A 12,323-nucleotide genomic window follows, 5' to 3' on the forward strand; every position below is an offset into this window, starting at 1 on the left:
AAAGCCGTAACGCAGAGCAGACAAACACTACTCAAAAATTAACAACCCACAAAATACAAAAGGAAAACCCCCTACATAAATATGATCTCCAATTAGAGACAACTAGAACCGGCTGCCTCTAATTGGAGATCATCCCAATAACCCCCGACATAGAAATAGAAATCTAGAAAACCCACATAGAAACAGAAAGCAAGAAAACCACCTAAAGCACCCCCTGTCACGCCCTGACCACTCTACTATAGAAAATGACCCCTTACAAACGTCAGGACGTGACAGTACCCCCCCCCAAAGGTGCAGACCCCAACTGCACCCAAACAAAACCCAACAAAAACAACCCCAAACACAAAGGGAGGGTAGGGAGGGTGAAAAAGTCTATGGCGGCTCTCGTGCTACACCCACAACCTTCCTCTCCCTCCGATTCTCCAGCAACGGAGGTGGCTCCGGCTCAGGGTGTAACCCCCGTTCCGCCCACAGATCCCGCCGCTTCTGTACCACCGACCTGTGGATCATTAGAGGAATCGGACTGTAGATCAATACCAGAGGCCCTGCGCTGCCGACCACCGCTGGAGGTTCCGACCTACAGGCCGCCGCTGGAGGATCTGGGCTGCAGACCGCCGCTGAAGGCTCCGGGCTGCAGACCGTCGCTGGAGGCTCCAGACTAGGGAGTGTCGCTGGAGGCTCCAGACTGGGAGGCGTCGCTAGAGGCTCCGGACTGGGGAGCGTCGCTGGAGGCTCCGGACTGGGGAGCATCGCTGGAGGCTCCGGACTGGGGAGCGTCGCTGGAGGCTCCGGACTGAGGAGCGTCGCTGGAGGCTCCGGACTGAGGAGCGTCACTGGAGGCTCCGGACTGGAGAGCGTCGCTGGAGGCTCTGGACTGGAGAGCGTCGCTGGAGGCTCCGGACTGAGGAGCGTCGCTGGAGGTCTGGTGCGTGGAACTGGCCTAGGTGGCGCCAGACAGGTAGCACGCACCTCAGGGCGAGTGCGGGGAGGAGGCACAGGACGTACCGGATGATGGAGGCGAACTGGAGACCGGGCATGCTGAGCAGGCCTACTCTTTCCTGGCTCAATGACCATCTTCGCCCTACACCGGTGAGGAGCTTGCACCGACCACACCGGGCTGTGAGTGCGTATGAGCAATATAGTGCGCATCACACCGTAACCCATTGCTCGCTCCTCAGCACACCCGCTCCGCAGTGCCCTTAACGCCAGTACCTCTCTCCGGAATCTTGCGTCGAGCTCCACGCTTGTCTCCCTGACTGGCTCCGGTTTACTTCACGGCTCTCTCCGATAAGCACGGGAAGTTAGATCAGGGCTCCCCCCTGACATTGACAAACTCCCCGTATGCCAATTTGAGGGGGGGGCTGCCTCTGCACCTTGCCTCTTGGAGGATATAGCGCCTCATAGTATCGTCGCTCCCTCTTTGCTTCTTCTATTTCCTCCCTCGGGCGACGATACTCCCCAGCCTGGCTCCAGGGTCCTTTCCCATCCAGGATTTCCTCCCAAGTCCATGACTCCAGATACTTCCTCCCATGCTGCTTGGTCCTTTTTTTGGTGGGTTGTTCTGTCACAGCTTTCTGAAGGATCGGACCAAAACGCAGCATGTTCGTAGTTCCACATCTTTTTATTAATCGTGAAACTAAATGCAATACACCAACCACTTTAAATAACAAAACAACAAAAGCCGTAATGCAGAGCAGGCAAACACTACTCAAAAATGAACAACCCACAAAATACAAAAGGAAAACCCCCTACATAAATATGATCTCCAATTAGAGACAACTAGAACCGGCTGCCTCTAATTGGAGATCATCCCAATAACCCCCAACATAGAAATAGAAATCTAGAAAACCCACATAGAAACAGAAAGCAAGAAAACCACCCAAAACACCCCCTGTCATGCCCTGACCACTCTACTATAGAAAATGAACCCTTACAAGGGTCAGGACGTGACAATATCACTCAAAAACCGTGCGGTATTATACTGATATTTTTTAACACATTCAATACAGAAACATTCAACATCGGCTTTCAAACGTCTCCCAAAACAGCGTAGATGACGGATCCCTACGGATAGAAAGGTTTCAACAGGTCAGGTATAAAAAACATTCAGCCATCTAATTGACTAAAAAAGTCTGAAACAAAACAATGTCTGTCAATCAGTGTACTATATCACTGACTGTCTTTGATCACCATGGTGACACATTCTTCTACATCAACAGACAGACACAGCTAAATAAAACTGCACATCAGCATGAGGCAACTGGAAACCATATGGCCATGGATGGTGTACCATTTTTCATTTTTCAAAGTAATGTGTAAATTCAGAAAACAGCCTAACAATACATCAGAAAAAAGATAATTTGTGTAATGAATGCATGTTAACGCATTAAGAGTAAGATTGCCATCAATACCCGTCAGTAACAGTCAGACTACAGTCAGTGACAGTCAGACTACAGTCAGTGACAGTCAGACTACAGTCAGTGTCAGTCAGACTACAGTCAGACTACAGTCAGACTACAGTCAGTGACAGTCAGACTACAGTCAATGACAGTCAGACTACAGTCAGTGACAGTCAGACTAAAGTCAGTAACAGTCAGACTACAGTCAGTAACAGTCAGACTACAGTCAGTGACAGTCAGACTAAAGTCAGTAACAGTCAGACTACAGTCAGTAACAGTCAGACTACAGTCAGTGACAGTCAGACTAAAGTCAGTAACAGTCAGACTACAGTCAGTGACAGTCAGACTAAAGTCAGTAACAGTCAGACTACAGTCAGTAACAGTCAGACTACAGTCAGACTACAGTCAGTAACAGTCAGACTACAGTCAATAACAGTCAGACTACAGTCAGACTAAAGTCAGTGACAGTCAGACTACAGTCAGTAAGAGTCAGAGACAGTCAGTAAGAGTGAGATTACAGTCAGTAACTGTGAGATTAGAGTCAGAAACAGTCAGAATACAGTCAGTAACAGTCAGCCGACAGTCAGACTAAAGTCAGTAACAGTCAGACTACAGTCAGTAACAGTGAGACTGCAGTCAGTGACAGTCAGTAACAGTCAGACTACAGTCAGTGACAGTCAGACTACAGTCAATAACAGTCAGACTACAGTCAGTGACAGTCAGACTACAGTCAATAACAGTCAGACTACAGTCAGACTACAGTCAGTGACAGTTAGACTAAAGTCTGTAACAGTCAGACTACAGTCAGTAACAGTGAGACTGCAGTCAGTGACAGTCAGTAACAGTGACACTACAGTCTACAGCAGAGTTTTAGTATGTTTGAACCCCTCCCTGCCAGCGCTGTAGACCATTAATATTTCATCAGAGGTGGGGCTCACCTCCCAGCTCTCTCTTCTCTCTCTGCTCCCCTATAACTGATGATAGTGTGAAAGCTCTCCTTCAGAGGTAATTATCAGGCTGCAAGGTTAACTCCACCCCCAAAGAGGAGCTGCTGTACAATAGCTCAACAACAAATAAAAGTGGACAGAAAAAGAAGAGCTAAAACAAAGGAACTTCACTACCAGTAAAAATATGTTGTTTTCCCCTCTTGAATATACATCGATACAGAGGACAGACATCCCCAAGGCTGTGTTAGGGATCCTGCTGCATTGATTTTCTAAATGAACCATCATGTTCAGCAGGATCATATTCACTGGTCCTCCATATACCTTCACACAGGACCCAGAGAGACCTTGATCTACCTCTCCCCCCAACAATCTTTCCTCTCCTCCTCGTCAGAGCTGCTATTAGAATGGATAACCCGGCGAGGCGAGACAGCGGAGTGCTTAGCCAGGCAGCCAGTGACTGAAGGGTCCATTCCATCACTAAGTTATTATCCACAGGCAAAGTGTTGCCATTCATCAGAGACAGAGATGAAACTCTCTGTTAGTCAAGGGAAACGCCCGTTCCACTCCCCTCACCAAGGATCAATATATGCCACCGCTCTCTCCTCCATTCCTTCCGCTACCGAAAAAGTAATTATACAGGAGCAATGTTGCAATGTTGACAATCGATAGCTCAGTCAGGTTGGGTTAAGGTCTGTAGAGGGGGGGGATTTAGTCAGCTACTGATGTCAACAGTGACACCTTGAAACAAAGGACGTCCTGTCTGTGTCTGTGTGTCTGTCTGTCTGCTTCCACCTGCTCTACATCCTGTTAAGACGGCCATGTTGGAACATGTTGGAATGCCTGGGTTGCATCTGAAATGGCACCCTATTCCCTATATAGTGTAATATTTTTTACCATGGTTCACAGGGCTCTGGTCAAAGTTAGTGCACTATATAGGGAACAGGGTGCCTTTTGGGATGCAGACAGTGTTGGACAGGGGAGGCCTTTAGCGTCAATGGAGATGCAGACTACTCACTTTTTAAATTTTTTATTTATTTTTTTACCTTTATTTAATTTGACATGTCAGTTAAGAACAAATTCTTATTTTCAATGGGCCTAGGAACAGTGGGTTGACTTCCTTGTTCAGGGGCAGAACAACAGATGTCTACCTTGTCAGCTCGGGGATTTGATCTTGCAATCTTTTGGTTACAAGTCCAACGCTCTAACCAACGCAACCCAGTATGTATCAAACTTGAATAAATGCATGTGACAAAAGATAGTTCGCAGAATGCAGGTAGATCAGAGGTAGATGTGACTGAGTGAAAGGTTCTTTCCATTTCATGAGAACAATAAAAACAAAGCCAACATATTATAGTATTACTATAACAGAAAACAGAGTAGAAACGATATTGACATACACAGCAGTAAATAAGAGGATTAATACAAACTTGCCTTGTCTTCAAGGATGGTTATTATCATAGTTTAAAACTGGTAGTTAAAGACACTGTGTAATATTCTAGAATGAATTCATCAGCCTTGCCTGATGACAATTCTCTTGACAATGCTGAACTTTATAATCCAGTGACAGGGGTCAGGGGGTCGCAGCAGAGGGAGGAGGGGCCACTGGAGAAAATTCTAACATCCAATTTTCAACTTGATTTATCAGTGTGAAGCTCAAACTGAATGGGTGCCGTGATGGGAGGAGGGGGAGAGAGGGAGAAGAGGAGGAAGAGGGAAAGAGGGGTGAGGAGGGAGGGAGGGGTGAAGAAGGAGGAGGGGAGCTGTCTCAGAGCTGCATCAAAGGTTTCTCGTTGTGATTTAGCACAGCAGATCAATACAACCCTATACTGTTTCAATTTGAACACTATTGATTTTGTGATGTCGACTCAATATACAGCACATTCATCATCAGGCAAGCAGAAAGTATGATCCAACAGCCTACTGGGCTGATCAAACTGCCTTAACACAGCCCTACCACCTCCTGGGCTGATCACACTGCCTCAACACAGCCCTACCACCTCCTGGGCTGATCACACTGCCTCAACACAGCCCTACCAACTCCTGGGCTGATCACACTAGCTTGTTTAACACAGCCCTACCACCTCCTGGGCTGATCCCACTGCCTTGTTTAACACAGCCCTACCACCTCCTGGGCTGATCCCGCTGCCTTGTTTAACACAGCCCTACCACCTCCTTGGCTGATCACACTGCCTTAACACAGCCCTTCCACCTCCTGGGCTCATGGTTAATTCTTATAATAGGCTATATGATCGCAGAGAGATTTTGTATGTATCCCAAATGGCATCCTATTCTCTATGTGGTGCACTAATTTAGACCAGGGAATAGGGTACCATTTGGGACGCACTCATTGGCTTTCCGTTCGTGTGCAGTGTCTCCTCGTCACACAGAGTTACGATCATAATGGTGTCTACTAATTCAAAATACTATAGTTGTGTAAAAACTTTCAACAAAATGTGCACTATAGACATTAGCTGTAGTTTCACCTGGGTGAGTATATTAAATATCTACATCTGTTGATAAAACACTCAACACAGATCAATATCCTCTGGCTAGTCTCCCGTCAGAAGTTAAGGTTAAAGTAAAAACAATCTCCGTGCAGGCAAGCATTCACACCTACGCACGCACGCACGCACACATACTCTTTCAACCAGCGTCACAAATAACAGACAGCCCCTTCAGAATGCTGGAGGGTTTTATATTTTACAAGAGCAGCAAAAGTTAATGTTGCATTGAATAAGGCTGAGCTGCTACACTGCCCTGAGCTCATGAACATATTGCATCATTTTTCTTCTCCAGCAGGTCACCATTAAATGGGTATTTGTTGGAAGTTTTGCAGTATCATTTACAATGCTCCCCCGCTCAGTAACCTTTTGTTCCAATACTAATGCTATCCCTGGAGAGAAAATCTATAAATATTTGAATACGTAAATCTACAGTAGCAGCCCGCAATTCAATCTTCTATGTTTTGCCAAGGTTACTTTACTTATACTATTGTTTGGTCTGTTTTATGAATTTCTCTATCAGAACTGCATGGCATATAATCAAACATACGCTGTGTGCACAAATATATACACTATGCTCCAACGTCCGGTGGGTGAAGTAAGGCATTTAGTTGCATGAACTATTGTAGGTAAGGATATCTATATTATTATAATTCTAATTGTAATTCAATCTGTACTATAGTTTGCATCCAAACGGCACCCTATTCCCTATTCGGGTTATCTACTCTGGTCAAAAGTAGTGCACTATGTAAGGTACAGCTGCATGGGTAAATAGGGCTCTGGTTGAAAGTAATGCACTATACAGTATAGGGAAAAGAGAGCCATTTGGGAGTCAGAACGCATCCATAGATTAATGGTCCACTGATGGTAAATGTGCATCTTTCTGAGGTAATTGCATCTGTTTCCAGGACTGTTTGTCAGGTGGGATGATGCATGTATAAATCACTAAATCTATACGCCACACAACCCATGGAGAGTACCAGCAGTCATTAAAACACTCCTCAAATCATTCAATCAATCAATTGAAATCTCCTTACAAACTAAATTAAGGTTTATTGTATTTTTTCAACAAACATCTGACAACACAGCAGAATTCCTAAAGCCCTCAAAACATGATCCAGATGTGTTTTCTATCGATGTGAGTAAACAACATCCCCTTAATGAACATAGCTAACCATCTGTATTGCATTTTCAAAATCCAATAAGGAAAGCCAAGCTACTGTTTCAGTGTGAGTAGTCAATTACTGAAAGTGTTCTTTCTGTAAGAAAGGCAATATTTGACAGGACCTTTGCTGCACTTGCCACTTGCCAGGTCGTCATTGTGAATACAGAATTTGTTCCTAACAGACTTGCCTGCTATAAAGCTTGTTTTATAAGGAGCTTCCTAACAGATCATGGCCAATGTCATCAACATCCCAATGAACATGCATGTCATGTGTCGTCGTGACAGTAACAGGGGGAAACATAGAGAGAATAGTAGTCGGGGTCTAAGCACAAAACCTTGAGGTACGCCTAATTCAACTTTAGAGGATTTTCCACCTAGTTGGACAAATGGACACTGTTCAGATTGGTGGTTTAAGCATCCATAGCATCACTATTCAGCACTGGCCCACTTCAACCACTGAGTGTGTGTGCGCGTGCGAGCTGTGTGTGTGTGTGTGTGTGTGTGTGTGTGTGTGTGTGTGTGTGTGTGTGTGTGTGTGTGTGCGTGGTAGCCCTCTCAGGTGTGTGCGTGTGCGTGTGCACGTGTGTGTGTGTGTGTGTGTGTGTGTGTGTGTGTGTGTGTGTGTGTGTGTGTGTGTGTGTGTGTGTGTGTGTGTGTGTGTGTGTGTGTGTGTGTGTGTGAATGTGTGTGTGTGTGCGTGGTAGCCCTCTCGGGTGTGTGTGTGTGTGTGTGTGTGCGCGTGCGTGTGTGTGTGGTGGGAAGCAGAGCTAAAGATCTGTAGTTTTCAAGGCCAAGGGGAGAGGTGTGGAGGGAATGACTCTGACCACCAACCACCACCAGGTGTTCTGCTGTGTGACTGAGAGGGTTGCTGAGAGACTCGACAACACTCCACACACACACCTTCTCGTACGCACACACACGCACACGCACACACGCACACGCACACACACACACACACACAACTCCCCCCCCAACCCAACCCCAGTCTGTTTGACCGGTGGTCGGTCCTGAGGGGGGTTCAGTCTCTTTGTCTGTTATTGAGTTAGTTGACCTGGTCCCTAATCAAAATCAAATCAAATCAAATTGTATTTGTCACATGTGCCGAATACAAGAGTTTTAACCCTTACCATGAAATGGCTTACTTACAAGCCCTTAACCAACAATGCAGTTTTAAGAAAAAGAAGAGTTAAGAAAAAATATTTACTAAATAAACTGAGGTAAAAATAAAAGACCAAGAATAAAATTACAATAACGAGGCTATATAAAGGGGGTACCGATACAGAGTCAATGTGCAGGTGTACAGGTTAGTCGAGATCATTTAGGTAATATGTACATGTAGGTAGGGGTAAAATGACTATGTATAGATAATAGATAGTAAACAGCGAGTAGCAGCAGCGTAAAAAAAAGGGGTGGGGGGGGGGTCATCGCAAATAGTCCGGGTAGCCATTTGATTAGCTGTTCAGCAGTCTTATGGCTAGGGGTTAGAAGCTGTTCAGAAGCCTTTTGGACCTAGACTTGGCACTGCGGTACAACTTACCGTGTGGTAGCAGAGAGAACAGTCTATGAGTAGGGTGGCTGGAGTTTTTGGCAATTTTTGGTCCTTCCTCTGACACTGCCTGGTATAGAGATCCTGGATGGCAGGAAGCTTGGCCCCGTACGCACTACCCTCTGAAGCACCTTGCGGTCGGAGGCCAAGCAGTTGCCATACCTGGCGGTGATGCAACCAGTCAGGATGCTCTCAATGGTGCAGCTGTATAACTTTTTGAGGATTTGAGAACCCATGCCAAATCTTTTCAGTCTCCTGAGAGGGAATAGGCGTTGTCGTGCCCTCTTCACGACTGTCTTGGTGTGTTTGGACCATGATAGTTTGTTGGTGATGTGGACACCAAGGAACTTGAGGCTCTCAACCTGCTCCACTACAGCCCCGTCGATGAGAATGGGGGCGTGCTCGGGCCTCCTTTTCCTGTAGTCCACGATCATCTCCATGTAAATGTGATCCTGGTGGATGCTGGGTAAATTACATTAGCTGGTGGTCCTTCCTTCCCAGTACTGCACTAATTGTACAGTACAGCTAATACTGGGAGTTCTGCTATCCAGTCTAGCCTTAGCTTGGTCTTTAGGCCAGCCCAGCTCCAGGTAGCCCCAGCCCCTAAACCTTTCACCAGACCCAGTCCCAGTCCATACTTCTGTGCCAGGATGCCAGGCTGCTCCAGGTTCTGTGTTTGTTGGCAAGACCTATCCTTCAGCCCCAGCCATATACCCCAGCACAAGAACTATCCTTCAGCCCCAGCCATATACCCCAGCACAAGACCTATCCTTCAGCCCCAGCCATATACCCCAGCACAATACCTATCCTTTAGCCCCAGCCCTATACCCCAGCCCAAGGCCTATCCTTCAGTCCCAGCCCTATACCCCAGCCCAAAGCCTATCCTTCAGCCCCAGCCCTATACCCCAGCCCTGGCAAGGCCTATCCTTCAGCCCCAGCTCTATACCTCAGCCCAAGGTCTTACCTCTGTGCCAGGCTGCCCCAGGCTCCATGCTTATTGGTGAGGATGTTGAGTATCTTCTGTTTGAGCTGGTTGGCAGTCACATGGTCTCTGTGCTTGGCAGCGCTGATCAGGTGATCACACATCTTCTCCTCTTCCCTCCGATCAGCAGTGTACTGGGCACAGTTAGACTGATGGAGGGAACACAATGAGCCATTTTATTATAAACATAGCCATGCTAGTGCCATGCTAACATAATGCTAACCATGCTAAGCATTAAGATTATGCTAACACCCTGCTAACAAAATGCTAACGCCATGCTAGGTGTTAACATTATGCTATAACCGGACAGTATCCATCACTAGGATTTGATATTACTTGCACTTTGATTGTATGTACTTTTAATGTAAGGTGTCCTTGAGTGTCTTGAAAGGTATCTGTCAAATATAACTGTCTGTCTGGTGTTAGCATGGTGTTAGCATGGCTATGTTATGTTTGTATTAATATGTCCTTGTGTTTCCTCCATTGCAATCCTGCGAAATTAGATACTGCATTCAAACATGTAAATATGTGTGTCCTGCTAGGAAGCTACGCTAAGTGTGTGTTGAGGGAAAAGAAATGAAAACCATTCATTAGATCCAGAGAGGATATTATGGTGTTTGTGTGTTTGTGTGCACGTGTGAGTAGATATTATAGCCTGTGCTGTTAAGGTTAAGAGAGCCAATCTCTGCTCCACTACATCAGCAGGGGACATGTTAGTGAAGAGTGATTTAAACACTGTTGCCGTCTGCCAATGTCCTTTGTTTCACATGGAGAAAAAGAGAGGAATTTGTCCGTTAGAAAGCTTTAATCCCATCTGTTGACATAGGGGTCATTATAAACAATCTGTCCCTATATAAAACTAAACTGTGTCTGTAGATGAAGGGCAGGTTGGATAACAAAGAGAAGTAGCCTGTACTGTAGCCTACATGTATAAATGATAATTTGTGTGATGTGTTGATATGTTATGTTGAAGTGGAGTCAGTGCCGTCGTACCAAGCGGCACTCTATTCCCTTTATAGTACACCCATATGGCTATGGTAAAAAGTAGTGCACTATATAGGGAATAGGGTGACATTAGGGACTCACACAGTGATCTCCTACAGGCAACGTAGAAGCATCTAAAGGTAATCTAGATTCTAGAGGAACCGATCAGTATCTGACTTCATCTTCTCCTTGCTAAAATAAGATTGTCTTGCTGCATTGCCACGGGGCTGCTCCTTCCTGCTCATATACTCAATCTAATTTGCTAACAGAAGCTGGAAGTGAATTGAATTTCCGGCCCTATATTTGAATTGTGTCAGATATTATGCCTCAACATATTCTTCAAATGGCAGATAACTCAATCTCTGCTTGTCATCTCACGTTACCATGTGACGCTGTGACAAATATCAAACCTTATTTATCACTTCACAGGATATGAGGCTGCTGCCCTGACACCAACCTAATGTAAAAATGTTTATCTGTCTGGGGATGGAGGGTAGAGTGAGGGAGGGGTTTTGAGGGGTAATAAAGTAGAGACATGGCTGGATGAAAAGTGTAGACTGTCTAGAGTTGTCAGACAGAGGGGATGAGGCCAGAGGAGGGATGAGGGCCAGGTAATCTCTGGGTGTTTCTCAAATGGCACCCTATGGGCCCTGGTCAGAAGTAGTGCTCTGTACAGGGAATAGGTGCCATTTGAGATGCAGCCTCCCTCACTACTGGTGACATTGCATATGTATCCGTCTCCTCCAGTTGATCTAGCAGGTCAAGGAGCCTCTAGCAGAGGTCATCAGGATATCTAACAGCTGCTTGAGGAGGGCTGCTGCCCCAAGATAAGAAACCCATCACTCCTCACATGTACAAGCTAGTAACAGAGGTGGAAGGAGGGTCTGTGTGTGTGTGTGTGTGTGTGTGTGTGTGTGTGTGTGTGTGTGTGTGTGTGTGTGTGTGTGTGTGTACTTGGGTAAGACACTTCCAATATGACTAGCAACATTGTGTCATCCCACTCCCTAACTTTTCTTGATGATAATTAAAGAAAGTGAGAAAGAGAGAGAGAGAGAGAGAGATATATAGAGAGAGAGAAAGAGAGAGAGAGAGAGGTGAGAGAGGAAGAAAGTGAGAAAGAGAGAGAGAGCAGCTCTACCTGCTGTCTAAAAGAGGCATGACATTCCTCTGAACAGAGCATCTCCCTGAGTTCAGAAAACTGCTCCTCTCTCCTTTCCTTCTCAGGCTTCCTTCCATTTAATAAAGAATTCATTAGACACAGAAAGTGGCATTACTAAAGACTGACTGCGCCCCAAACAGAACCCTATTCCCTATATGGTGCACTACGTTAGACCAGAGACTATTGCATCCTGATAAAAAGTAGGGCACTATAAAGAAAATAGGGTGCCATTTGGCATGCAGATACTGTCTAATTACTGCAGACGACCTCTAATTCCTACAGAAATCAATAATGAGAGTGTTCTGATGCTTTGTAGTGAGAACAGGCAGTGTGTTTGATATGTGGGGTAAGTACCGTCTCTGGGGTAGACTCATTACACTGTTGGACGGGATTAAAGTTAATAAAGACCAGATATGAATGTAGCTGGCGTATCATTTAGTCTGCTTATTAATATTGCCAGCAGGCTGGTTATTATAATCCCTTAGAGTGGCCTAATGATCGGGCCATAATCCTCCTGGAGAGACACAGGGACTACAGGAGTACTGAGCTGCTGCTAATCCAGCACTATTCTCTCACACACCCGGGATGCCTCCCAAATGCCACTCTATTTCTATGGGCCCTGGTCAAAATTAGTGCACTA

General features: G+C 45.8%; 1 protein-coding gene across 3 annotated transcripts in view; it reads right to left on the reverse strand.

Moving 5' to 3' along the window:
* Positions 1-12,323, reverse strand: part of LOC106580977 (neurobeachin) — a 344,141-nt gene that overhangs the window by 154,266 nt on the left and 177,552 nt on the right. For all 3 annotated transcript variants that reach the window (XM_045703701.1, XM_045703700.1, XM_014162593.2), the window contains one exon: positions 9,523-9,689. In XM_045703701.1, the coding sequence (XP_045559657.1) occupies positions 9,523-9,689 (167 nt within the window). The remainder of the gene's footprint in view (positions 1-9,522; positions 9,690-12,323) is intronic.

Source organism: Salmo salar, chromosome ssa20 (genome assembly GCF_905237065.1).
Source record: "Salmo salar chromosome ssa20, Ssal_v3.1, whole genome shotgun sequence".
NCBI lineage: Eukaryota > Metazoa > Chordata > Actinopteri > Salmoniformes > Salmonidae > Salmo > Salmo salar.